The sequence below is a fragment of the Thamnophis elegans genome, chromosome 14, assembly GCF_009769535.1.
Source record: "Thamnophis elegans isolate rThaEle1 chromosome 14, rThaEle1.pri, whole genome shotgun sequence".
Classification (NCBI taxonomy): Eukaryota; Metazoa; Chordata; class Lepidosauria; order Squamata; family Colubridae; genus Thamnophis; species Thamnophis elegans.
Genome location: NC_045554.1, coordinates 13,400,230 through 13,426,503, shown reverse-complemented (window position 1 = coordinate 13,426,503; position 26,274 = coordinate 13,400,230). Strand labels below are relative to the sequence as shown.

At 45.6% G+C, this 26,274-nt stretch overlaps 1 protein-coding gene across 1 annotated transcript in view; it reads right to left on the bottom strand.

Moving 5' to 3' along the window:
• Positions 1-26,274, bottom strand: part of UBN1 (ubinuclein 1) — a 44,044-nt gene that overhangs the window by 4,169 nt on the left and 13,601 nt on the right. The window contains exons 6-19 of the mRNA XM_032230365.1: positions 23,358-23,492; positions 20,594-20,697; positions 19,400-19,841; positions 17,234-17,304; positions 15,786-15,915; positions 15,124-15,242; positions 13,567-13,695; positions 11,365-11,508; position 10,971; positions 9,810-9,859; positions 7,503-7,545; positions 5,444-6,709; positions 2,819-3,071; positions 678-749 (exon numbers count right to left, since the gene is read on the bottom strand). Coding sequence (XP_032086256.1) covers positions 678-749; positions 2,819-3,071; positions 5,444-6,709; positions 7,503-7,545; positions 9,810-9,859; position 10,971; positions 11,365-11,508; positions 13,567-13,695; positions 15,124-15,242; positions 15,786-15,915; positions 17,234-17,304; positions 19,400-19,841; positions 20,594-20,697; positions 23,358-23,492 — 2,959 coding nt within the window. The remainder of the gene's footprint in view (positions 1-677; positions 750-2,818; positions 3,072-5,443; positions 6,710-7,502; positions 7,546-9,809; positions 9,860-10,970; positions 10,972-11,364; positions 11,509-13,566; positions 13,696-15,123; positions 15,243-15,785; positions 15,916-17,233; positions 17,305-19,399; positions 19,842-20,593; positions 20,698-23,357; positions 23,493-26,274) is intronic.

Here is a 26,274-nt window from a genome sequence, read left to right as displayed (position 1 = left end):
TTTGTATGGAGCTCAGCTTCCGAATGAAGAGAGATTCTGCTGACGGGTGTTGTAGCCCACAAGCAGAGCTGGGCAACAGATTTGGACAGTCGGAACAGAGATCTTTTCAGGTGGGGAGTAGAACGCCTAACTCCTTAGCATCAGAGCGTGTTAATAATAATATAAGAAATACTAATGATCTGATGGTCATTTCGAAATATCATGTGTGCCAAATTTCAAGTTTGTAGGCTTCACGGTTCTGGAGAGTTTGTGATGTCATGTGAGTTGCATTTCACTCATATACCATATTTTTCAGACTATAAGACACACCATGATTTGCTTTTCTTTGCCCTCCCCAGCCCGCAGGAGCATTTTGCAAGCCTCCCAAACCCTCTGCACGTCCATTTTTGCAAAGGGGACGGGGTTTCGGTAGGCCAAACATACTGTATTCAGTGTGTAAGACACACCCGGATTTTCACCCTCTTTTTTGAGGGAAAAGGTGCGTCTTATGCTCCGAAAAATATGGTATATAGATTGGGTTCTACTAATCGAGATGACATGTTAATATACGGCATGTTGCTGGTCCTTGTATAATGTGCCGTTCACTAAATAAGTCATAATTGGCAGCCGTCCAGGAGGTGCCCGCTGAATGACTCAGGAGGCGCACAAAAACCAAGCAAGAGTGACGGAAGAGTTACCTGGCAAACTGTGGGATAAATGGGCAGGCGGCACTGCCTGATGGAGGCTGGTAGACAACCCAGCCAGAAGACCTAGAAAGGAGAGGGGGGGATTGAGGAGGAGGAGGAAGAGGAGGGAGGAAGAGAAACAAATGTACATTGAAGACAAATGAGCCGAAGATGATCTGTGGATGGATTCAGATGAAAAATGACCCGCCCTCCGCCCTCCAACCTTCGCCAAAAACTCTCCAGCAAACCTCTTTCATCTCATTATTGGATTGGCTGCTCAGCTAAATTCACCGGTAAAGGTAAACAGCTGTTTGGCTGATGTGCCAAGAGTTTGGAGGCAGTAGCTGAACACATAAATCAGATGCTCTGAAAAAAACGACGTACCTGAAGGGGCGCAGGGCATTGGATGGGGCAAAATCCCAGCAACGATTCCCTTCCCACAGGTCAAGTCATCGCTTGAAAGGGCGGTTCGCAAGGAATGAGCTAGCAGGGGCAGCCTGGACTGTCTCCCTGCCGGAGCCAAAACATTAATTCTCTGCTCCCATCTCACAGGTTTACTTATCAAATAATTATACGCCACTACATAATTCCAGCTACAGCGCCCGGCGACAACAACTGATAGCAAGGAGAGCTATTGCGATACAATAACGACAAAAAGCGTAGCCAGAAGAAGGGAACAGCGACCAAATAACACCACAAATGATGCTCAAGGTCATGTCAGGCCTGGGGAAACCAGGGGTTTATTTAATGCAAAGCCCATCATCCAGCACCAGTGCAGGAAAAAAAAAGGCGGGATTTCAGCAGTGGGTCTCCTATTTGGAACATATTTTATCTCTCAGGGATCTGCATCTATTTTAGGGGGTACAAATCACCAACAAATACTTCCAAAGAAACGGTGAAATTCATAAGGAGGTGGTTATCCTTCCAGAAATATAGGGGAGGGGTCTTGCTGGTCAGAGAGACAAAACAGACTACCCAATAAAGGAGAATATTTGTGTTCTTTCTGAGCTCGGTTGTTTTCTCATAGAGGTTTTCATTAAAATAGGTGACATCATCGATATTAGTGATGCAGAGAGACTTGGCTCTATCTTGCGTCTGTTAGAAAGTATGTTAACTCCAACCTATGGGATGTTTTTGACTAATTGTTGAGGTCCATCTGGCAAAAGCCCTTCAGAGTCACTTAAAAAGTTGAAAAATAGGAGTAAGTAATAGCAATTAGACTTACATATTGCTTCACAATGTTTTACAGACCTAAGCACTTTATAGAGTCAGCATACTGTCCCCCTCCAACAATCTGGGTCCTCATTTTACTGACCTCAGAAGGATGGAAGGCTGACTCAACCTTCAGCCAGTCAGGAATTAAACTCCTGGCAGTGAGCAATGAGTTAGTTTGCAGTGCTGCATTCTAACCACTGCGCCACCACGGCTCAGTTAAAGGTTCCCCTTGCACAAATGTACTACTCTAGGGGGCGGTGCTCATCTCTGTTTCAAAGCCAAAGAGCCAGCATTGTCCGAAGACGTCTTCATGGTCATGTGGCTGGCATGATGAAACGCCAAAGGCGCACGGAACACTGTTACCTCCCCCACCAAAGGTGGTCCCTTTGGAAGAAGCTGGGACAAGTAACCGAAGCTCACTCCGTTACCTGGCGCTAGGGATTTGAACTGCCAAACTGATTTCTCGGCATCTTAGCCACTGAGCCACCGCATCCATGACGGACTTTGCATTTGGAGCTGCGCCACAGAAGCACTTTTGATCTCAGACCCCTCCCATGCGGTGTCAGTGGATGAAAGGAAGGGAAAAGGAGGCTTAAGGAGGTCATGTGCATGAGAAGGTATTCCGTGATGGATTGTCCCAACCAAAAGGACAGCTTTTGAAAGACAGGACGGGACCCAGGCCCAGAATTGTTGAGATGCAAAAGCAGAGCGAAGACAGAGACAATGACAGACATAAACATGAGCGAGACAGGAAGGGATCTTCGTAACTCATCAGAGGACCACCAGTTCAAGGGGATGAGTTTTTTTTTTTTAAAGGATCCCTTTGGGCAAGAGCAGGCGTGCATGTAGAAGCATGGAGAGCACATCATCTGCAGCAATGCTTGCAGGCTATAACCCCCAGCACATGAGCTCCCCCCCATTTCCCAGCCAGCACTTACTATGGCCAACGCTGTGATGGAATGTTCCTGGGGCCGGTCCTGTGACTACCACGTCCTTCGACACCCCAGCCTTGGACGAAGAGTCTGAGCTGTAGGAGATCACGTGAAGAGGGAAGGAAGGGATCGGCGAGATAATCCCCAGCGGAGCAGAGCTCAGTGCCGTGGGCAGCTTTGGGCTGTTGGACTTGTAGGAAGGAGACAGGACGTTCAAAGACGATGAACTGGTCAGCAGGACTGCTCCACCGGTTCCTTTCTGGGAGAGGGAGAGTAGATAGATGGGGGAGGAGGGAAAAGGGTGGGGGAGGGAGAAGACGACGACCAATCAGAGCAGAAGAGCAAAATGCCACTTTCTCAACTGTCAGGCCCCGCAGTATAGATCAACAGGCTTCAATCGTTTTACAAAGGAGAGGTCTTTGCTACGCCCACTTCCCAAAATTATGACAAGCACGAGTTGAAATAAACATTGGCACTTGCAAAAAAAAAAAAAAAAGTCTCCTATACCATAGTAACAGAAGTACTTGGCTTAGAACTGCTAATCCATTGTTTTCCTGTAGGGAAGTTTCTAGGGAAGTATCTAGCCTAGGCAGGGGCTGGAATGCCTCCAAGGTCCCTTCCAACTCTGTTATTCCATTCCATATTCTATTCTATTCCATTCCATTCTACTCTATTCCATTCCATATTCTATTCCATTCCATTCTACCCTACGCTATTCCATATTCTATTCTATTCCATATTCTATTCTTCCATTCTACCCTACGCTATTCCATATTCTATTCTATTCCATTCTACTCTATTCTATTCCATTCCATATTCTATTCTATTCCATTCTACTCTATTCCATTCCATATTCTATTCTATTCCATTCCATCCTACTCTACTCTATTCCATTCCATATTCTATTCCATTCCATCCTACTCTACTCTATTCCATTCCATATTCTATTCTATTCTATTCCATTCTACTCTACTCTATTCCATATTCTATTCTATTCCATTCTACTCTATTCCATTCCATATTCTATTCCATTCCATATTCTATTCTATTCCATTCTACTCTACTCTACTCTATTCCATTCCATATTCTATTCCATTCTACTCTATTCTATTCTATTCCATATTCTATTCTATTCCATTCCATTCCATATTCTATTCCATTCCATCTTTTGAGGCATTCAACACAATATCTGTGTAGGCTTGTGATAAAAGTTTTGGCTTTTTAAAGGATTAAAGAAAACCGTTTGGCAATCGAAAGGGTGCAAACTGTTCACATCCCTGTGTGCACTATGTTCTGAAGTGAACTGAACTGAAGAAGCTTCTTGGATGAGAACCAAAATGTTTTTTAAGGAGAAACCCCCCCCCCCAAGAAAGTCCAGTTGCCTTTTGGAAAAGCACCTTGTGACAATTATGACCTGGATGATTCAGGATCCCCATAGGCATCAAGAAACAGAGGTTTTATTCCATTTATGGAAGAATGCAATTTGGGTCACACTGAATATATGGATCTTTCATTTATAGATGGCACTAACAGACAGGGAGAGGAAAATCACCACTTAACAGAAGGATCAACAGGTCCATGGAGATTCTCAATCATCCAGGTCATAGTTGTCACAAGGTCGTTTTCCAAAAGGCAACTGGACTTTCTTGGTTTCTTTCCTTGAAAATGTTTCGCTTCTCACCCAAGGAGCTTCTTCTGTTCAGTTCACTTCTTCGCTTCAGAACTGAAGAAGCATTTTAGATGAGAAGCTCAACATTTTCAAGGAAAAGAACCAAGAAAGTCCAGCTGCCCTTTGGCAAACCATCTTTGGCACCCAGGGGCCAATAGACTGCCTGTGGACTCCCCAAATTAAATAAAGTGGGATGGGCAGCTGTTTAAAAAACAAAACAAAAAACCAACTGGCCAGAAATTTGAAAGCTCTCCAAGCCTCGCTTAGTTTCAAGCATTCAGGCAGGATGTCTCCTAAGCTGGGTTCAAGGACATTTGGGCACACCTCACCTGTTTCAGTGTCGATTTCATTGAGGGCTGCATCAGAGTTGTGTTTGACCTTGGGGGAGCTGGGAGGGCGTGGCCATCTTGATGTTACTTGGCCCACCCGGGCTCCATTTTTGGCTGTGACAGCCTCCTGCAACCCTCTGCCAGCGAAAACAGAGCCTAGGGAAGGTCGCGCCCAGGATGCCTGGGCTCAATTTTTGGCCACAATGTCCTCCTGCAGTACTCTGCCAGCAAAAATGGAGTTGGTGTGCATGTGTGTGTGTGTTTGATTCCCTGGAGGTCTGTTTTCGCTGGTAGAGGGCCTCAGGTGGCTGTCGCAGATGAAAATGGAGCCTCTGATGGCTGTGCACAGCCCTACTAAGCTCCATTTTTGGTGTCAGAGGAACTGCGGGCTGGTCCTTCACTGTTTCCAGGGCGGCTCTGCGGGCCAAATTTAAGTACTTGGTGGGCTGCATCCTTGAGTTTGACACCTTGAATTTTAGGTGGCTTCAAAAAAAGAAATGGACAGGAAGACGAAAGTGCACAACAATATCTGCAATCTGAAACAGCTGCATCTTATCTGGATAGTGCCGATTGGCCCTTTGAACTCGGAAAGTCCCTGAGCCAAACTCCCGGCCATCCTTAGGAGTCACTCACCGGCCCAGAGGTAGAGGATGCGGCGCTGCTAACCACGGCAGGTTTCAGGGAAGAGGTCAGCAGCTTGGCCACTCCTTGCGTCCCTCCACTGGAGCTGACGTTAGGACCTCCTGGCGGAGCCACCAAAGTCAGCTTCTGAGGGACGAGGGTCTTCTTCACCATGGAACTGGGCGAGGAGCGGCTGGGAGCCTGCCCAGAAGGGACAGAGGCGCCTGGCAGGATGCCGCTCGACGGGGAGCTCTGAGTTGAGGAAATGCCGGACGAGACGTTCCCGGCAGAAGCCACGTGCCTGGACAGGGCCACAAAGGGCGACTTAAACGGTGGCCCCGAGGAGCTGGGGCTGCTGGGGTGCTTCCCGACGTAGCTCAGAGACACTGAAGAATTGGGGGTCTTGGGAGAGATGGTGGAGGAGGAGGCGACGGCGGAAGGAGAGGAGGAAGAATGGAAGGTGGGAACCTTGGCGGGGGTCTTGACTTGTTGCTGGAGGAGAGGGCGCTGAGCCAGTGGGGAGATGATCTTGGGGTTCTGCAGCTTGACAAAAGGCGGGGAAGGGGGAAAGCTCTTCTGCTGCTGAGCAACCACAGGGAACACTTTGACTTGGGGGGTCGGCACCGGGGTTGAGGTCTGAGGACATTGCTGCAGTGCCCGGGGCAGGCTGTGGTGTTTCGGCTTGGCCTGGTGGGCATCCAGATGCTTGGAAGGAGGACTCTGGCAAGGGAGTTCTTTGTAAGGAGGGGCCTCGATTTTTTTCTCTGGAGGAGATTGACCCCGCGCCAATGCCTGTTCGGCCAAGAAATTGAGTGGGGACTGCACGGAGCCTCCTGCGGCTGAATGAACAGGGGTGGGGGCCGCTTTGGGGAAGACCCTCTTCTCTTCCAAGCTGGCCTGAGTCGAGGGCTTCTCCACGGGCATCTTCAGAGCTGGAGAGAGCGTGAAGTCAGGGCTGTTGCCTCCTGCCCGGCTGTTGAGCGCAGCCAGTTCCTTGGAGACAGCTTCCAGAGATGAAGTCGTGTGATGGATCAAGTCCTCATCAAGGGAATCGTCCATGCTGAAAGGAGGAGGAGGAGGGGGAGGAAGAGGAGGAGGAGGAGCAGCACCAGCCATGCCACTGGGGACTGGATTTGAACTCATAGCCAACAGTTCCCTCGTTTGAGGGCTGAGGCCGACGACAACTCCCTGGGACTCTGGAGAAAGGGAAACTGCACTGCTGGAGTGGATCAAGGGGACGGGAAGGGGAATCTTCTTCTCCGGTTTGCCAGAAGGCTCCTAAAAACACACAAACAACAGTTCTGTGAGAAATGTCCTTTCAGAAGTCAATCCAACTGTCAAAGAGCTTTGTGTGATCGCTTTTGGAGACATACTACTATTCTGCTAGGGCTCAGAAATACATTCTAGCAGGGGTATCAAATTCAATTTCATTGAGGGCCACATCAAGGGTTGTGTTTGACCTTGGAGGGGCTGGGGTGGGCGTGGCCAGCTCGATGTCACCCGCCTTTGGTGGCCCGAGTGCTCTGCCAGAGGAAACAGGCTCCTGAGCTCCGTTTCCTGCTGCGACGTCCTCCTGCAACCCTCTGCCAGGGAAGCCGGAGCTCGAGAGGGCCGCACGCAAAGGCATTGTGCAATAGTGGCAGAGGCACTGTGGTGGCACTTTTCCCTGGCAGAGGCACTGTGGAACAGTCCTTTGCTATTTCCAAGGCAGCTCCGTGGGCCACATTTAAGCACCCCGCAGGGCCGGATCTGCCCCCCGGGCCTTGAGTTTGACACCCCTGCATTATAGAACGACTCCAAATTTTTCAGTCCCCTTTTTGTTATCTCCACGCCGAAAACAACTGTCTCATTAGTTAGTTATTGTACTATCCCTGGGGTAGTACAAGCTTCGTACAATTCTGAAAAGTGGAACTAGGAAGTTTGCACTCAGACAAATGATCAAAGCCAGTCTGGAGACCACTTTTCATACAAACCCAGTCAGACCTTCATCATGATGGCATCCTCTGCCATCTCCCCCACCCGCCTCCCCCGGGGCTGAAAACTCTTGTGAAAGTCTTACCAAATCACTCACCTTTCCCTTCACCTTTGGAGGGGCCACCACTTTTTTCTTGGTTCTGAAGGAAACACAACAGAGAGAGAGAGAGAGAGAGAAAGAGAGAGAGAGAAAGAGAGAGAAGGGGAGGTTTGCTTTATTTCCAGGAGAATAAAATGCAGGGTAATAAAACTCGCCACAGTTGCTAACCTGGGGGCCTTCTGGTGTTTGGGGCAAGCCATAAAACTGCTCAAACAGGAACACGAATCCAATTTGTGATCTCTAGACTGGAATACTGCAATGGGCTCTACATGGGGTTGCCCCTGAAGTGCATCCGGCGACTACAGCTAGTCCAAAATGCAGCCGCGCGAGTGATAGTGGGCGCACCTCGGTTCGCCCACGTTACACCTGTCCTCCGCGAGCTGCACTGGCTGCCTGTTGGTCTCCGGGTGCGCTTCAGGATAATGATGACATCTTTAAAGCACTCCATGGTAGTGGATCTGGGTACTTGAGAGACCGCCTTCTGCCGATTACCTCCCTAAATCGACCAATCAGATCGCACAGACTGGGCCTCCTCCGAATTCCATCTGCCAGTCAATGTCGACTGGCGACCACACGGAGGAGAGCCTTTTCTGTTGCTGCCCCCGACCCTATGGAACGAGCTCCCCATGGAGATCCGCACCCTCACCACGATCCAGACCTTCCGCGCAGCCCTCAAGATCTGGCTCTCCCAGCAGGCCTGGGGATAGGCTTCCAATTACCCGCCCGAGTGTTTGATTGCTGAATGAAGTTGTGTTTTATTATTTTTCTTTTGTTCACAAAGTGTTTGTTTTGACCTTGCACTTCCCCTCCCTGTGGTTGTAAGCAGCCCTGAGTCCCCTCAGGGAAACAGGGCGGCATAAATCCCAATAAAACCTCTAAAACTCTAAACCTCTAAAATTTATTTCAGTAACTTTCTTTAAGAATTGGCACATGTAAAATGGAACATCTCCCTGCTGAAAGCCATTACCGTATTTTTCAGAATATAAGACACACATTTCCCCCCACCCCCCAAGAGAGGGTGAAAATTTGGGTGCGTCTTATACACTGAATATACCCTTACACTTATACCCGCCACCCACTGGGCCCTACCCTTTGGCCTCTGCCTCCCAGCAATTTGCCTCCTTGCAGCCTGTTTCAGTTTCAGCACAGCCTGATTAGCACAAGCAGCTGATTATCAGTTGGATCCTTCTCCTGACGATCAGCTGTTTCAGGCTGCAGGGATTGCCATTGCCTGTTGCCGCCTCCGCAGGCCCCATTTTCAGCCTCCATATCTTGTTTTCAGCCTTGGCATGCTGTATTTTCGGCCTCCGCATCCCATTTTTGGCCTCATTGCGCTCCGTTTTCAGCCTCTGTGTGCCCCATTTTCTGCCCATTCTGATCCCCACCACCTGGAACGGGTAGAAAATGGGGTGCGCCGAGGCTGAAAACGGGATGCAGAGGACGAAAATGAGGTTCGTGGAGGCGGCAGTAGGCTATGAAAGAAACAGCTGATTGGAGGTCCAACAATCAGCTGCTTGTGTTAATCAGACTGTGCTGAAACTGAAATGGGCTGTTTGCTGCAATGAGGCAAATTGCTGGGAGGCAGAGGCAGATCCCCCCCCCCCCGGTTTTCCTCCCCCAAAACTAGGTGCATCTTATACTTTGGAGCATCTTATGCTCCAAAAAATACGGTAATTAAACTTGCTTGCACTTCCAGTTAAAAGCATAGTGAGCAGGAAAACTGGGAAAAATCTGCATGTAGAGTTTAGAGGATGAGTTTTGACACTATATAACAGAGATGTCAAACAAGGGTCTCTGTTGGCCCCATTGATTGGTAGCCAGGTGCCTTTTGCTGCTTAGTAGTGAAAGCATACTCTCTTGCTATGGTTGTAGTACATTTGTAACATGACCTTACTTGTAATACAGTTTTAATTCTGAGTCATTTTTTTAAACTCAGCACAAAAGCACAGTCCTCACAAAATTTTAAGCAACAGCATGACAGACGGTTGCGTTTTGAATGACAACAATTAAACTTGGTAGGCAGTGAGGGAGTCGCACTGTTGGAGAAGGAAGGCAGAATGTGGGGCGGAGTTAAAAAAAGGAATTAGTCTAGTATCCCTACATAGCTACAATGTTCAGCCTCCTTTAAGTCCTATTGAGCCTTCTCTAACTCCAAGTAAGTGCTAGCTGTTAGTTGAGAAGGTTCTTGTGCACAGTCTTTGAACCAAGATTTTAAGCAGATCGGTTTAATTGTATTTTCACGTCTGGACCTCGTCTTTCACTCCTGATACCCATTTCTGTCCTGGCAATGTAAGAAATACTCACGGAATTGAAGTGAGATGACTGTGCACTTTTCTGCTCTCTTGAACAATGTCCTGAAAAGAAGAGAAGGGGGGAGAAACTGAGCCGAAACTGGTCCCCCACAAAAAAAGGGGGAGTGGGTGCTGAAAAAAACAGGAATAAGGATTTCTAGGACAAGAACTGAACCACAAAATTACAGGAATAACATTCTCTGTTAAAAAATGGTCAAGTTAGGGTTGTAAAACAAGCCACTGAGAAAAGACAGAAAGCATCTCTTGAACATCATTGGTTCATCCTGAAGAAGAGTTTGTTCCTCTAATCTTGTTTTATCTGGTAGAATAAAATTCTTTATTGGCCAAGTGTGATTGGACACACAAGGAATTTGTCTTCAGTTCATAAGCTCTGAGTATACATACAAACAACAAAGTAATATAATCCTAATATTCCAACAGCAGAAGGTAATAGGGAAGATGAGAAGGAGAACAGTAATACAGCCACATATAATGAATGGATAAATATGCTTAAAGACAATATGTAATTCCCACTGATGTGGGATTTACATGTTCAACAGAGCGATGTCTTGAGAGAAAAAACTGTCCCCATGTCTATTTGTTTTGGGATACAATGCCCTATAGTGGCATCCTGAGGTGAGCAGTGGAAAAAGATTGTGATCAGGATGTGAGGTGTCTGTAGGTATTTTCTCAGGCCTCCTTCTGACCCATGTGGTATACAGATCTCCAATGGAAGGCAAGCTGGTTGCAATTGATTCTAACTCACTTGAGCATTTGATCCAATTCACTAAATGTAAACTAAATCTAACTAAATTGGACATTCATCTGTCTGGGATGGCATAAGGTCTCTTGCCTTGGGCAGTGGGGTTGGACTTGAAGGCCTCCAAGGTCCCTTCCAGATCTATGATTCTATTCTGAGTGACTAATCAAACAATACCCCATTATACTGTCATTCTGAGAGAAAAAGAATCACAAATTCCTGCTACAACTCCTATTAACTACGGGACAAAGGCTTTCTGGCACTTGTAGACTCTTATTTCTACACCATCCCAATTTACACAAACAGCGCAGAGAGCCACTTCTTCAGAAGTTCATAGCTACCATTCCGCTCAAAGCAAACAATGAGCCTTTCATTCACATTATTTTTTATGAGCCTTTCATTCACATTATTTACTCTTGGTTGGTTTAGGCTGAAGCTTCGCCCATTTGATAGCCATCTAATTGCCTCTTTATAGTGTAAACACAACACTAGAAACTTCATTGCAAGCCAAATTCCAGATCAGATATTCACTATGAACACTTACAAAACCATTTGCTTTTTGTTCCTCTAACCTCTTTCATTCAGTGTATGGCACAGAGCACAGGGATAACAGTAGTAAAATTATATAGAAGGAGCACACTAACATGGTGACACATGCATGAATGAAATATGTAGTCAATTTTATAAGATCTGAGGAATAAAAAAAAAATGGCCAACACCTTGTTGGGAGGGAGTCCTACTACATCTAAGGTGCTTATGGACTGATTAGATGGGACAGGAGGAATCCGTGGCATCTCATTTCTCTTACCTGGCCTGCATCCATCCCTTTGGCCAAAGAGGTTTGACTTCTGCATCTAGGAATGTTTTTACACAGTCTTCCATGGACTGAGCTTTGTTCTTCTCCACATCATACCCATCCAGTTTCATCTTCACACCTTGGCAGAGCAAATCCCTACAGGTGGAAAAACATGCTATCATCCCTGAATCTCTAATAAAATGGCTGTCAGGATTCCAAATAACATACCCAAAGCCTGACTATGGCCATTTTGAGACTTCAGTGCTGACACACTGAAAGAAGAGGGATAGGGAGGGTGCAATGGAGATAGTTGGGGTGTTGTAGTCAAAACAAAATACTTTCTCTTGGGAACCAAGGACATTCCTGAAGGTGCTCAGAAGGAGGGGACTGGAGTCACCTAACTGGACAGTATCCTGATTGGAATGTGTGACTGATTGTTTTGAGAAAGCGGAAAATTTTGACTTTTAATTAGGTGAAAAACGTGGGGCTAATCAGAATCCGTTTTCACTAGCCTGTGCCAATATGATACATCCAATAAAATTATTCATTGAGGAATCTACCCGCCTTAGAGTTTTGTTTGATATGGGTCTGTCACTTGGAACCCTGACACGCTTATCAGGTTTTTCCAAGGCTATCTCCCAAACCCTACATACAGTGTCATTTAACGGAGATTGAAAGAGCTATTTTAAATATGATCTCAAGCTGCCAGTCCAGCTTTCACATCTGGGATGTTTCTCACCTAGTACCTCAAATGCCACCTCAACCTAAGCAACCATGACATGAACTCTATGAAATATGTTTCCCAGACTTCATTATTTAGTATCTTGTAATGCCTGACAGAAATCTGCTTCTGAGTATTTAGCTTCTATGATGGTTGAGATGTATCCTTTCCCTTTCTCAATGTTAGTCAGACTCTGCTTGGTCATTTGTTCATTTCCTATTGAATATTTCCCCAAAAGATGGGTTTTCGGGAGGTTGTTTGTATGCTGTATTTTGTTTTCTATGCAAGTCACCAATTACACTAATGTAGGTCAGAGCTGAGGTGGCGCAGTTGTTAGAGTGCAATACTGCATGCTACTTCAGCTGACTGCCAGCTGACTGCAATGTGGCAGTTCGAATCTCACCAGGCTCCAAGTTGACTTGGCCTTCCATCCTTCCGATGTGGGTGAAATGAGAAGCCAGATTGTTGGGGGCAACATGCTGACTCTGTAAACCGCTTAGAGAGGACTGTAAAGCGGTATATAAGTCTAAGTGCTATTACTCTTTTCCTTCCTTCCTTCCTTCCTTCCTTCCTTCCTTCCTTCCTTCCTTCCTTCCTTCCTTCCTTCCTTCCTTCCTTCCTTCATGTGTAGTGGTTAGAATGCAGTATTTCAGGCTAACTCTACCAGCAGTTTGAATCTTACCAGGCTCAAGGTTGACTTGGCCTTCCATCCTTCTGAGGTGGGTAAAATGAGGACCCAGAATGTTGGGGAAAATAAGCTGACTGTGTAAACTGCTTAGAGAGGACTGGAAAGCAATGCAAGTGGCATGTAAGTCTAAGGGCTATTGCCATTGTTATTAGCAGGCCTTTTTTCCTGAACAGAAACCAGTTAAAAATGATACTAAATAGCCTTTAGAAATACTGAATGATACTGAATAGCCTGAGAAATATTCTAGTAAGCCTCTTGCTTTGAAGTTGGGCCTCTTAAAATTTCAGGGTGCCAAATGACTTGGCCACAACTACAATTAGAACCAGAATCTCCATTGCAAAGCAAGGTGGTTATTGAGTCACACCCAATGTCACAATTTTTGCCCCAGCAGTTAAGCGAATCACTGCAGTTGTGAAGTGAAACATGTAGTTGTTAAGCGAATCTGGCATCCCCCCCATTGACTTTTGTCTGTGGGAAGCCAGCTGGGATGTTCCTAAATGGTGATCACGTGATCTCAGGACACAGCAATTATCAATACATATCGGTTGCCAATCACATGAATTTTGATCCTGTGACTGTGGGGGAATGCTGCATTGGTCATAAGTGTGAGGAGCAGTCATAAATCCTTTATTTCAGTGCTGATGTGACTTTGAATGGTTGCAAAGCCAATGGTTGTAAGTCAAGGACAACCTGCACCAACCGTGATAAGGGGAAAGCAAGGCACCCACATTCCCAGAGGGAAGGCGACTGCATTCTCCCACAAACCTAGAACAGGGTTCTAAAATCCAGATGTTTTGCACCAAACCTAATTTCGTCATTCCACTGAAACTTCTTCCGAGGTCCCATGATTCTCTTTCCTCCTTTATCGTCCTCATCCTCATCCTCCGAACAAATCCGGTCTCTTTGCTCCTTGTCCTTCTCCTCTTCCAGCATCCTGAGAGAAAGGAAAAGGATAACTGAGGCACCACTAGGCCCTTCTCCCAAAAACATTCGGCCTGCCTAGGATCAGCCTATAAAGAAGGCATCCCAAGAGTTCTCAGCGGTTATGCTTCTAGATCAGGGGTCCTCAAAGCCTTTAATCTGGTCCGTGCGGGACCAAGAGGCTGCCCTGCCCACATCGCCCCGTGACCCGTCAAAAGCGCGGAGGACAAAATCGCGCTCGACGAAAGCGCGCATGTGACGTCATCACAGTGCGACGAAAAAAATTAAAAATTGAAATAAAATTAAAATTAAACCAAGCCGATTCACATAAAGGTAAGGGTTAGGGTTAGGGTTAGGTTAAGGGTTAGGTTTAGAGCGTTAGCGTTAGGTTTAGCGTTAGGTTAAGGGTTACTGTTAGGTTTAGCGTTACGTTAACGGTTAGGTTTAGGGTTAGATTTAGGGTTAGGTTAAGGGTTAGGTTTAGAGTTAGGTTTAGGGTTAGGTTTGGGGGGGTTAGGGTAAGGTTTTAGCTTTATTTTTACATTTTTCGATCACAGCGCGATGTTTTCGTCGCGCTGTGATGACGTCAAATGCGCGCTTTCGTCAAGCGTGATTTTGTCCTCCGCGATTTTGTGGTGGAACCCATCGCCCCACCTACCCGCCAGCCACCACCTGCCTTCTGGAGGCCAAAAATGAGACATGTGGAGGCCCCGGGAGGTCAAAAACGGGCCCATTTTGGGGCAGCAGAGTGGTACTGGAGGCTGAGGAGGCCAAAAACGGGACCCGTTTTTGGCCTCCCCAGCCTCCAGAGAGAGAGAGAGAGAGGGAGGGAGGGAGGGAGAAAGAAAGAAAGAGACAGGGAGAGAAAGACACACAACAGAAGTTACTGACCCCACCCCCCAAAGGCAGCCACATCCCTTTACTGACCTCCTTTCCACCACCAGGAGCATAACAAATTTAAAGTTTAATTTCTGTGTATTGTTTAATGGACTGCTAAATTCTTCTCTGTGGCCGCTCCGACCCTATGGAATGAGCTACCCCCAGAGATCCGGACCTTACCCACTCTCATGGCCTTCCAAAAAGCCGTTAAAACCTGGCTATTTCGGCAGGCCTGGGGCTGTTGACCTCAGTACTGAGGTCCAGCCCCGATCAGATTGGGTGCATGGTGATGTTTTAAATTGTTTTCTTTTACTTTTTCTTACTAATTACTTCTTTGTTGTGTAAGCCGCCCGGAGTCCTTCGGGATTGGGTGGCCTATAAATCCATTAAATAATAAAAAATAATTGGCCACGCCCCTCCAGCCAGTTCCCCTCCACCCCCAACAGTCTGTTTAAAAAGTTTGAGGACCCCTGTTCTCGACTCGAGGGCTTACCGAGCCTAGAGTATCTGCAGAGAACTCGCAGGGAACAGTGACCGGAGAGATAACAAAAGACAAACGTACTTGGCAAACTTGGCCTGGGTGTGCGCTTGGCATTCTTCCTGGTACTTGGCCATCTGCTCAGGCATTGCTCTGCCAATAGCCTCTTTCAGCTTCTGAAGTGGCTCCTTCAGCCGACCCCCCTAAGAAAGCACAATTGTGGGCTTTATCTGTCCCAGGGGTTGATTGTTCTCGCTGTCAGACAATTTCTCCCTATTTCCAGGTTGAATCCCTCCTTGTTCATCCATGATTCCTGGTCTGGCCTTCAGGCGATTTGAAAAATAGCTTGACCCCCTCCTCTCCCTGTGGCAGCCCCTCAAATATTGTCTCCCCTCTGAGCCTACTTGAAAAAGGGGCATCAAAATGCTGCAAATAAGCACACCCTCAGCCAGGATTCTTCCCCAACGTAAAAAGAAGGGGAAAAAAGGAAGTTGGGCTGATCTTAAGATTCTTTAGAGCTACGCCTAAATCACAGGGCCACTTTTCCACTCTTTTTCCACCTGCACTTTCCTCTCGGTTTCCTCACCTGGGAGAGTAGATTCTAAGGAAAATGCCAGACTGCTGCTGCCAGAAGCGACCAATTGCAAAGCCTTTCCAACTCAATGGAGGGACGCAAATTGCCCATCTATGTGCAAGGGCTCATTTGCCAGCAGCTGTTTCCTCTCCCCCCCCCCCCAATCACTCACCTGTTCATACACGTAAAGTCGCCGGGCCCGCTTGATCAGAGTATCTTTATTGCAGGGCAAGAAGGACGCCAGATACGCATAGACTCCTGATCGTATTTGGCTATTCAGCTCCCGGGTTTGCAGCTCTATACTGAGGGCAGAAGAAGAAGAGTTATTTAGCGGTGGTTCAGCCAGCTTCCCTAAAACTGCTGGTGACCTTCTACCACTGCACCATAGAGGGTATTTTAACTTACTGCTCCTGTGTCTGGGGTTTGCCAATTGCACAGGGGCAGATAGGAGAGCGCTCCAGAGGGTCAACGTCATTGCCCAGAGCATCATAGCTTGCCCCCTCCCCTCTTTGGAAGAGCTTTAGAGCTCTGCTGCCTTAAGAAAGTTCAAAATGTCCTTAAAGATCCATCTCATCCTGGGCTCCCTTTTTTTTTTTTAACTATTACCATCTGGCAGGGGGTACAGGACAGTAAAAACAAGGACAAATAGACTGAAAAACAGCTTCTATCCCAGGACAGTAACTATACTGAATTCTACGGTACAGTGCAATATTAATGCAATATTAGGTTTTCAATTTCAATTATATACCATGTGAAGGAAGTGTGTTTGTGTTTTTATTTTTATAGTTATAATGTACACTGAAGATGGTATTTAATTTAGTTGTACGATGTGCAATGACAATAAAGTAAACTAACTAAGTGTTGCCTGATCAGTAAACATGCCCCCTGATTAAATCAATGCTGGTTAAATCCACAGAACAAAGGTTTTACACCTCTCTCAAATAACATTTAGGAACATTTCACCATTGCCTTCAAAACAGAATATAATTCCCCCTGCCAAGTAAAACAATAATGCCATGGGAACCATCCCCTTCCTTGTAACCCATCATCATGCAATGGGGCTGTCAAATTTCCCCAAATTGTTCTTCTTCTAAGATCACCTGGTGAGTGATGGCCCAAAGAGAGGCAAAGGTTCCTCTCGCACATACATGCTAGTCATTCCCGACTCTTGGAGGTGGTGCACATCTCTGTTTCAAAGATCCAGCGCTGTCCAAAGACGTCTCTGATCATGTGGCTGGCATGACTAAACGCCAAAGGCGCACGGAACGCTGTTACCTTCCCACCAAAGATGGTTCCTATTTTTCTACTTGCAGTTTTTACGGGCTTTCGAACTGCTAGGTTGGCAGAAGCTGGGACAAGTAATGGGAGCTCACCCTGTTACTCGGCGCTAGGGATTCAAACTGCTGAACTACCAACCCTTCTGATTGACAAGCTCAGCGTCTTAGCCACTGTGTCCCTGGACTAGCCAAACCCAAATCCTGCAACTGCTCTTCATAGGTTTTTTATCTCTAAGGTTTATGTCTATGCTCTCTCTAAGATGCTCTCCTTAGGGAGCCTCTTCCCTCTCGCTTTCCTCAAGGCTTGCAAGGCCTGACTTCTACAACCAGTAAGGGGGCTTACTCCAGTAAGATGCTATTCATGTCTTGGTTGAAGAACTTGTGTTTGCCTTCTCTCTCCGCAGCTCTGGCAGCCTAATTCAGAAACAGACAAGGAAGAAGAGTTAGGAGGCAACAGTGACACCAGGCTGGGGAAGGGGGAGCAGGGGAAGAAGCTGGACTATTTTTTCTTTTAAAGAGAGAAAAGTTAGAAAGTATGGCTTCAAAGGTCAAAAGACCACAGCCCCAATAAAACAGAACTGCGCTGACAAACCTGTATATGGAAAGCACCAGATGATGAGGGAAAAAGCTAGTCTATACTCCAGTCATGGCTAACCTTTTTGTTGTCGCGTGGCAAAAGCGCACCCACATCCATAATGCAATGCAGTCCGACCTCTCCTGTGCACCCCGCCATACCCTGCCGATTTTTGGCTTCCAGGTTGGTGCAGGCGGCCCTCCAGGCCTAAAATGGTCCCTTCCCCCTCCGGTGCCCCGTTTTGGGCCTGGAAGGCCCCTTGCACCAACCTGGAAGCCAAAAATCGTGCGAGACCCCAAAATGGGATGTGAGCATCCCCCACCCCGGTGCATGCGCCCCGCCCCCCACGTATGCGCTACAGAGACCTGAAGACCAGCTGGCCTATGGGAAGCGCGCACAGATGCGCGGTGAAGCTGGGCTAGTGTGACGGCTGGCGTGTCCACAGAGAGGTCTCTGCGTGCCACAGGTTCGCTATCATGGCTATGTTCCAATGTGTCGTTTCCCAAAATAGCTACCAGAATTATTCAAGGGAGACCAGCAAGCTAAGCAAAATATTTCCGTCCTCACCTGTCCCTCATCATCATGCGGAAGACTGGATTTTGAACGCAGAATTCCTATTTATTATCGTGATCAAGATATCCAGGAAACCCAAAGGCCTCTCTACACGAGTGGCGGTTAAATCAACTAATGATACATTTCCTCTGATTTTAATACGTTTAGGAAAATGATGCCAGTTGGTTCTACTGTGGCTTTGCAACCCCTAATTTCTTCTCTGGAACTACAGTGCCCTGCAAAGTAATTCTCTTCCCTTCTCATTCAAAATAGCTGTTCATAACGCAGAGTCTTTCAGCAAGTAAGTCGCAGCATAGGTAATCCTCGACTTACAACAGTTCATTTAATGACAGTTTGTTCAAAGTTACAACGGCAGCGGAAAAAAGTGACTTATGACCAGTTTTCACACTTACGACCATTGTCGCATCCCCATGGTCATGTGATCACAATTTACATGCTTGGCACTTGACTCACATTTATGATGGTTGCAGTGTCCTGTGTGGGTGTGTGTGTGGGTGTGTGTGTGAGGCGATTCCCATTTTGTGACCTTTTGACCAGTCAATGAAGAAGCCAGATTCACTTAACAACAGTTTGACTAATTTAACAACTGCAGTGATTCACTTTAACAACAGTGGCAAGAAAAGTCGTAGAATGGGACAAAACTCGCTTAACAAATGCTTCTCTGAGCCACAGAAATGTTGGGCTCAACTGTGGTTGTAAGTTGAGGACTACCTGCATGTGGGGTGAAAACATACCTGAGTTCCCAACTCAAGAAGCATTTCCCAACCTTGGCAGATTTACGATGGGCGGATCACTTCCCAGAATTTTGCAGCCACCCAGGAAAGGGTAAAAGCATAGCAAAACATGGTCACATGACTGTTGGATGCCACAACCAGCTGTAGACATGCACCAACCCTCAACATGCAATCACGTGACCGTGGGGCTGGTACAGCAATTGTAACTTCAAGACGGGTGGTAAATAACTTTTTTTCCTTTTTATAGTAAACTTTTTTTGCTATTCAAAAAATGGAAAAAGAAAATACCAAAGCAAAAAAATAAATAAAAAGACAACATGAAACTACACAAACTAAACCTTTTAAAAAGATGCAGGTTGAAAGGACACAGAACAAAAAGACACATTATACCCCCGCTAGTTGACAAATAGAGTTGCAACCATGAGAGATTTCCCTCTTGCAAAATAGGCCCAAGTTTGATAACTTCCACATCTCTTGGCAAGCCACTATGATCCGTCAAATAACTTCTTGAAGTTGGTCATAACTTCAAAGGGTAGTTAAGTGACCGCTTGTGAAGTTTCCAAAAGATGACAAGTTAACACCGCTCTTAAGTCAAAGACGACCTGCATTGCTGATATATATGCAATACCTGAGTGAGCTCCTCCACGCGTTTCATCAGGGGTTCTGGAAGCCCCTCGGGAAGGGAGGGAGGGACCTGCTTGAGGTCGGGTTCCAGGCCTGCTCCCAGGGGATCGCTCCCATTCTCCATCTCCAGGAAAGGGCTCTCCTCCGGAGATTCGTTCAGAAGCTGCTCCAGGTCCAGGTCGGTCAGGGAGTCCATGGCTGTGGCTGCCTGAAGGAGTTCGTTGTCACTCGTGTGACCGAAGAGAGAGAGGAGGGGGTCAGGCACAGACTCCGCTTCCCGCTGAGCTGGGGTTTCGGCCAACGAGGGGATGCTAAGTTTAGGTTCATCGTCCCTCTGCTTCTTGGCATCCTTTTCCTTCTGGAATTTCTTCAGCATCTCCTTGACGCTCAAGGCCCCTGAGTATTTCTTCTTCTTCTTCTCTTTGCTAGCATTCAGAGCTGTGAAACTGTAAAAGAGGCAGGTTAGTTATACACAGCAGGGAGAAAAGTGTTACACAGGCGGAGTGTGTGTGTGTGTGTGTGTCTGTCCTCGGTTTACAATCATTTGCTTAAGAACCGTTCAAAGTTACATCAGCCTTGAAAAATTACTACCGTTTTTTCACACTTGTGACTGTTGCAACAACCCTACAGTCACACAATCAAACTTCGGGTGCCACGCAAGTGGCATGTAGCAATAGCTAAAGCATTTAGACTTATATACCGCTTTACAGTGCTTTTACAGCCCTTCATCAGTCAGAGCAAAATTAGCTACGCAAAGAATCAGTGTGTCACTAGAATAGATCAACTCTGGCCACAACTATTCCAGGGGTTTTCCCCCAAAATGCATCGCAATAAGGTTGGTGTGGCCAGAGTTGGCACATTCCAACAACTCTCTGACTCTCTGCCTAACTAATTTTGCTCCGAATGATGAAGTTGCTTGGATGAGCAACAAAAACGTATCAGATTAAGAGAGATTGGTCCAGTTGCCATGTTTTAACTTTTGGACACCTTTGGCCTGGATGATTGAGTCTTCATCAACATATTGTGCAGTGGATTGAGTCTACTGTCAGAAACAGTTGATCAGGAGGAGGACTGGAATTTAGATCTCACAATGCAGCTTGAAAAGTTGATCCCGCCCTAAACTTGCACGCCCTTCCAATGATCAAGACAATCATTTTAACTTCAAAAACTGTATCTCAAAAGAGAGAGAGAGACTTACCCAGTTTTAGGAAATTTCGATTTTTTCGATTTCTTCTCTTTCTCGTAATTGTCATCTTTCTTCTTTTTCTTCACCTTCTCACCTCCCTCTTTCAATTTCCGCTTCTGTGAATTAGAACTAAAGTCATCATAAAAGATAGCACACAAGGGTGGCTGGGGAATTCTGTGAGTTTGGAGTCCACAGATCTTAAAGTTGCCAAGGTTGACACCCCTGTCCTAAAGGCACAACAGAAAACGAAGAGGACAAGGGGGAGAAAAAGAATCCTCTCTCTCCCAGCATCCAAATCCAATGAAATTAAATGCCAAATGGATAACTGACCAGAAATAGTCCCAAAGGTGCTTTTTTCAAGAGGCAACTGGACTTCCTTGTTTTCCTTTGAAGATGTTTCATTTCTCAACCAAGAAGCTTCTTCAGCTCTGACTGGATAGTGGGGAATGGAAGGATTTATATTCCTTGCACAGCTCCACAACTCAGTCCTTTCAGCAGTTCCAGGAAGGCCCCACATACATTTGCACTACTCAGGAGACCTTGAGGACACAGACAAACCTCCAAGTGGCCTCAACAACCCTCTAAAAGGATGCAAATGGCCAGCTGTCTGCAAGGAATATAAATCCTTCCACTCCCCACCATCCAGTCAGAGCTGAAGAAGCTTCTTGGATGAGAAGTAAAACGTCTTCAAAGAAAAAACAAAGTCCAGTTGCCTCTTGAAAAAAAAAAAGCACCATTTGGACAACCATGACCTGGATGATTGAGAATCTCCATAGATGTTTTTGGCCAGAAATAGGTACAACGCATCAGCCAGCTAAATACTGATGTGATCTCAACTGCTGCAATCTCCCAGTCACGAGCATTTTGTGCTGTTAAGATTACAAGCAACGGCAGGCAGAAGTTGCTACAACTCCTTGTTTGTTCACAGAGTGTGAATCAACTTTTGGACTCGCTGCTGTAGTCTGCCTGTGTTTACTTTCACTTATTTTCACTGATGGTGGCACGGTGCCTCGCAGTTTTACAGGACGCACGTGAGCAGGCCTCTCACAATCTGGACAATGGGTGCAATCACCTCGGTTGATCCTTGGGGATTTCACTCACTCTACCCTGCATTTTCTTCCCCAAAATCAGCCTGGGAAGAGAGGTTTCCTTTCCCACCAATCACATTCTTAGACGTTCACATTTTCTCACGTCCGTCATCATCGCCAGTGTTGTGAGTATCTTACTAGGTTTAAATGGTCACCTTTTGTTCAAGACTTGAAGGAGGCATACATAGTACTCCATACTATTCCCCCCTCCTTGTAGAACACCCACCCTCCTAGGAGGCAGGTTGTAATGATGAAACAAGGACTAAGTTAGTCTCCTGGGTAGCTGCCATGACTGGGGACGGCAAGGACCTGGGCCTCCTAGCTCTTAATAAAAGGTAAAGGAGTTGTTGCTGCAAGTTGTTGCTGACTAAAGAGGACGGTGCTCATCTGTTTCAAGGCCATTGAATAGCGCTGTTTGAATACATTTCCCTGATCATGTGGCAACAGAGTGGATTTGATTTAAATTAAGTCAAGTTAAATTACGATTTAAATCATTAATTAAATCACTAGTAAAGGAGCTTGATTTAAGTCAACTTCAATCATAATTGAGCAATTGTAATCTATGTCCCGCAGCAGCTGCTCCTCTGACTCACTGTTCTCACCAACAGTCCCAATATTGCAGAATATGCAGCCTCGTGCTACATAACTAAGCTCCATTTCATGCTCAATAAACATAATTATTAATGTACCTTAAATATAAAACTAAGGGGATGCGGTGGCTCAGTGGCTGAGCTTGTCGATCAGAAAGGTCGGCAGTTCGAATCCCTAGCGCCACATAGTGGAGGAAGCTCCCGTTACTTGTCCCAACTTCTGCCAACCTAGCAGTTCGAAAGCACATAAACAAAGCAAGTAGAAAAATAGGGACCACTTTGGTGGGATGGGAACAGTGTTCTGTGCCCCTTCGGCATTTAGTCATGCTGGCCAAAAGACCACGGAGACGTCTTCGGACAGCGTTGGCTCTTTGGCTTTGAAGCGGAGATGAGCACCGCCCCCTAGAGTCAGGAAAGACTAGCACATATGTGCAAGGGGAACCTTTACCTTAAATAGAAAACTATCTTTAGATAGATTTTTACCCCAAAAGCATTTTATTAAAATGCATTTGATAAAAATAAAAATAAATCCAATTTAAATTTTGTAAAAATGTGATATTTTTTTTTTAAAAAATCATCAATTTTTATCCACCCTATGTGGCCAGCATGGTGTCATGGAGCACTGTCACACTCCCTCCAAAGTGTTACCTATTCATCTACTCGCATTTGCATGCTTTCGAACTGACAAGAGCTCTTAATCCCTCATCTTAATCTACTACGCTCTGGCCCTCCCATGTTTTATCTGATCCAAACCACAGTGGACTGGGTCCGATTCACAGCAGCTATTTTAATAGTGTGGGGAAATCTGTTCGTTGGAAACATCACTTCTCCTTTTCTTTTGACCCATCGAAAAGTTCAAGTCTGAAAAGTCTTAAGAAAATGGCTTTATGGAGTCTTAAGATCCAGCAGCAGCGAGCCTATTGATGGGACAGTCAGGCCCACAATGTTTAGCGGAACTGTTGCAATGTAAGCTAACTGAAGAAAAGGTGACTTTTTGCAATTAAGATGAGAAGAGCAACCTGCTGCTTTGTCTGAATCAGAAACACAATTTCTGGCCCTTTCTAAAACAGAAGTTCCCAGAGCAGGTGGGTCACAGACCTTAGGAGACTTCTTCTTTTTCTCCTTGATATAGTCATCCTCAGACTCGGAAGCCTGTCGGAACTGCAGAGTTCCAGAGTTGATGTAGAAGCCTCCATATTTGGTTGTTAGAGATGCTGGAACAAGCTCATCATACTGGAAAGGGGACAGAGAAACAGATCAGTCAACAGCCTTGATGTACTCCTCTTACAGAACTGGTGTTTATAACCCCAATGTCAGGGTTCCAGCCTTGAGCCAAGCTTCAAAAGAAATCCAGTCGTTTATTAGGAGTTTCATGTCGGTAGGTACCCAAGTGAAGCCAGCTCTGACTCCACGTAATTTATGGTCCCAATCATGACCGTGTTTCCCCCCTCCTCCCCCAGGGTGTGTCATCAATCACATTCACCAGAGGAAATTTCGTAGGTTGGAGAGATCACTCCCCTCCAGCTGCTATAAGTAACCCTGGGATACAGCCTTGGGAGAGATAAGTCTGGGATGTATATCTGTCTTTTGCTGCCTTCGGTTTTCTATCCCCACTTTCCTATGGCAACTCGAGAGCAGGTCAGGGATGCTTTGCGAGTTGACACCCAACAGGGCTCCACGGGCCAATTTCCCGTGAACAGAGTTGACACAGCAGGCATCTAAAAGCATCACATATGCATCTAACCATCAGTATCTTCAGCAAAACCGAGGTTTTCCTTCCTCACCTCTATTCTTTCCTAACTACCAGACTCACTCAATTGTGATAGGTAGCCATATAAATGTGATAAACCAGTACTCTTCCAATATCTTCATAAATGATTCAGATGAGGGAATAGAAGGGGAACTCTTCAAATTTGCAGATGACACTAAGCTGGCAGGAATAGCCAACCTCACAAAAGACAAGCTCGGGATCCAAAAAGATCTTGACAAACTTGACCAATGGGCCCCATCCAACAGAATGAATTTCAATGTGGAGAAAAGCAAAGCTTTACATTTAGGCAGGGACAATCAAAGGCATATATAGATTTAGGAGAGACCTTGCTCAAAAACAGTAACTCTTGAGAGGGACCTTGGGAGTCCTAGTGGACAATCATTTGACAGCAGCCAAAAAAGCTAATGAAATCCTCTGTATAAGCAGAGGCATTGGATCAAGATCACGTGATATATTAGTAGTGCTTTACAAAACCCTAGTAAGAAGACCACACCAGGAATACTGCAACTAATTTTGGTCACCAGACTACGAAAAAGATGTTGAGTCTTTGGAAATAATAAACTGGAGCATCACTGGAATTCTATCTGCAATGTCTTGGAATCCAGATATTTTTCTGATGTACCTGCCTTAGCTTTACAGCAATACCATTCAGCACCCAATGTTGTGTTTATGTTCAGTAGTAAAATCTAATTTGTTAGTTGATATTGGAAAGTAAACCAAGGAAGAATATGTATGCAGATTCTCTTAATGGACATCCTGGTGTGTGTGTGTATGTGTTCTTTTATCACATCTACTAATGAATCTGAGAGATCTGTAGAAGATCAGAAAAAGAGTCTAAGCCTCACTTGTTCATCAATAGAAGCAAAATTATAGCACTTTCTTATTTAGGCTGCTGAAATGAAAACACTTTGGAGGGCTGCCAGGTCTGGATTTGTTGTAAAAAAACCCCAACCCAGCAAATTCTATCTGGCTGCTGCCCCACATTTGAATGAATGCTCAAACAATAAAGGTGTTTTATTCTTTAATTTCAACTTCTAGTCTGGCTCCAGTTCCCAGATCTTGACATTTTAATAAAGACACAGATTTCAGAAGCCTTCTCTAATCCATGGCAGGAAACCAACAGTTGCTTGGATCAGTGCAGCCTTTATAACGTGGAATTCAGGAAATTATAGAGAGTACAATTAGTCCCCAATTAGTCCATTATTAAGCTCAGAATAATGGTTGTAGGTTGTGATGGTCATTAAGGTTGCCATGTGATCACCTGCAGTTTTAAAATTACTTTGTGGAGATTATTAAGAATACACGTTGCTCTTAACTTAATGAACGCCACAGTTGATACGGGAACTTATTGTACTCAATGGGCATTTTTCGCTGGAAATCAGAACGCTGGTTTCTGGCAAAATAACAACAACAACAACAACATGTAACAGTGATGCCCACTGTTATCTGGACATTTGGTACCATGTCCAAGAATTTTATAAAATACATCAAGAAATTGCAACTTCCTGCCATAACAGCAGCGGAACTGCAAAAAACTGCAGTACTCGGAACATCGTACATCTTAAGAAAGTACTTGGCTGATATCTAGGACGCTGGCAGCAACCTGTATCAACCATTAGTACCAGTCAAAGGTATTTGTGATACGCTTTTGAATGTTCAGTTGACTGAGTTTCATGTTTAATGAATAAAGTAAATAATAATAATGAGGGCTACCTCGCTATTTGGAAATTCTAAATTTATCGGACTTGAACATTCAAAATAACAAAAATTATCCTACTTGGAACAGCTTATATCCTCCGACGTTACCTCAACAGTTCCTAGGTCCTTGGTTAGGACTCGAGCTGTTGAGCTACCAACCAGCCCCAAAGGCTGTGAATCTCACCAAAGATTAACCACATAATAATAAATACCAGGAGATAATAATAATACCAGGAGATGCCAGAGTCGAAGAAAAATAATTGGAAAAAAAAATCATGAAATATTGCGGACTGGCCATCAAAATTACGGCAATAGTGATACCCATTGTTATCGGGGCACTTGGTACCATGTCCAAGAATTTTACAAAACACATTTCAGCTTCCTGCAATAACACCAGCGGAATTGCAAAAAAACTGCACTACTAGGAACATACAGTATATTTTAAAAAGGTACTTGGTTGATACCAAGGATGCTGGCAGCATCAACCATTAGCACCAGTCAGTGGCATTTGTGATGCGCTTTTGAACGTTCAATTGACTGAGTTTC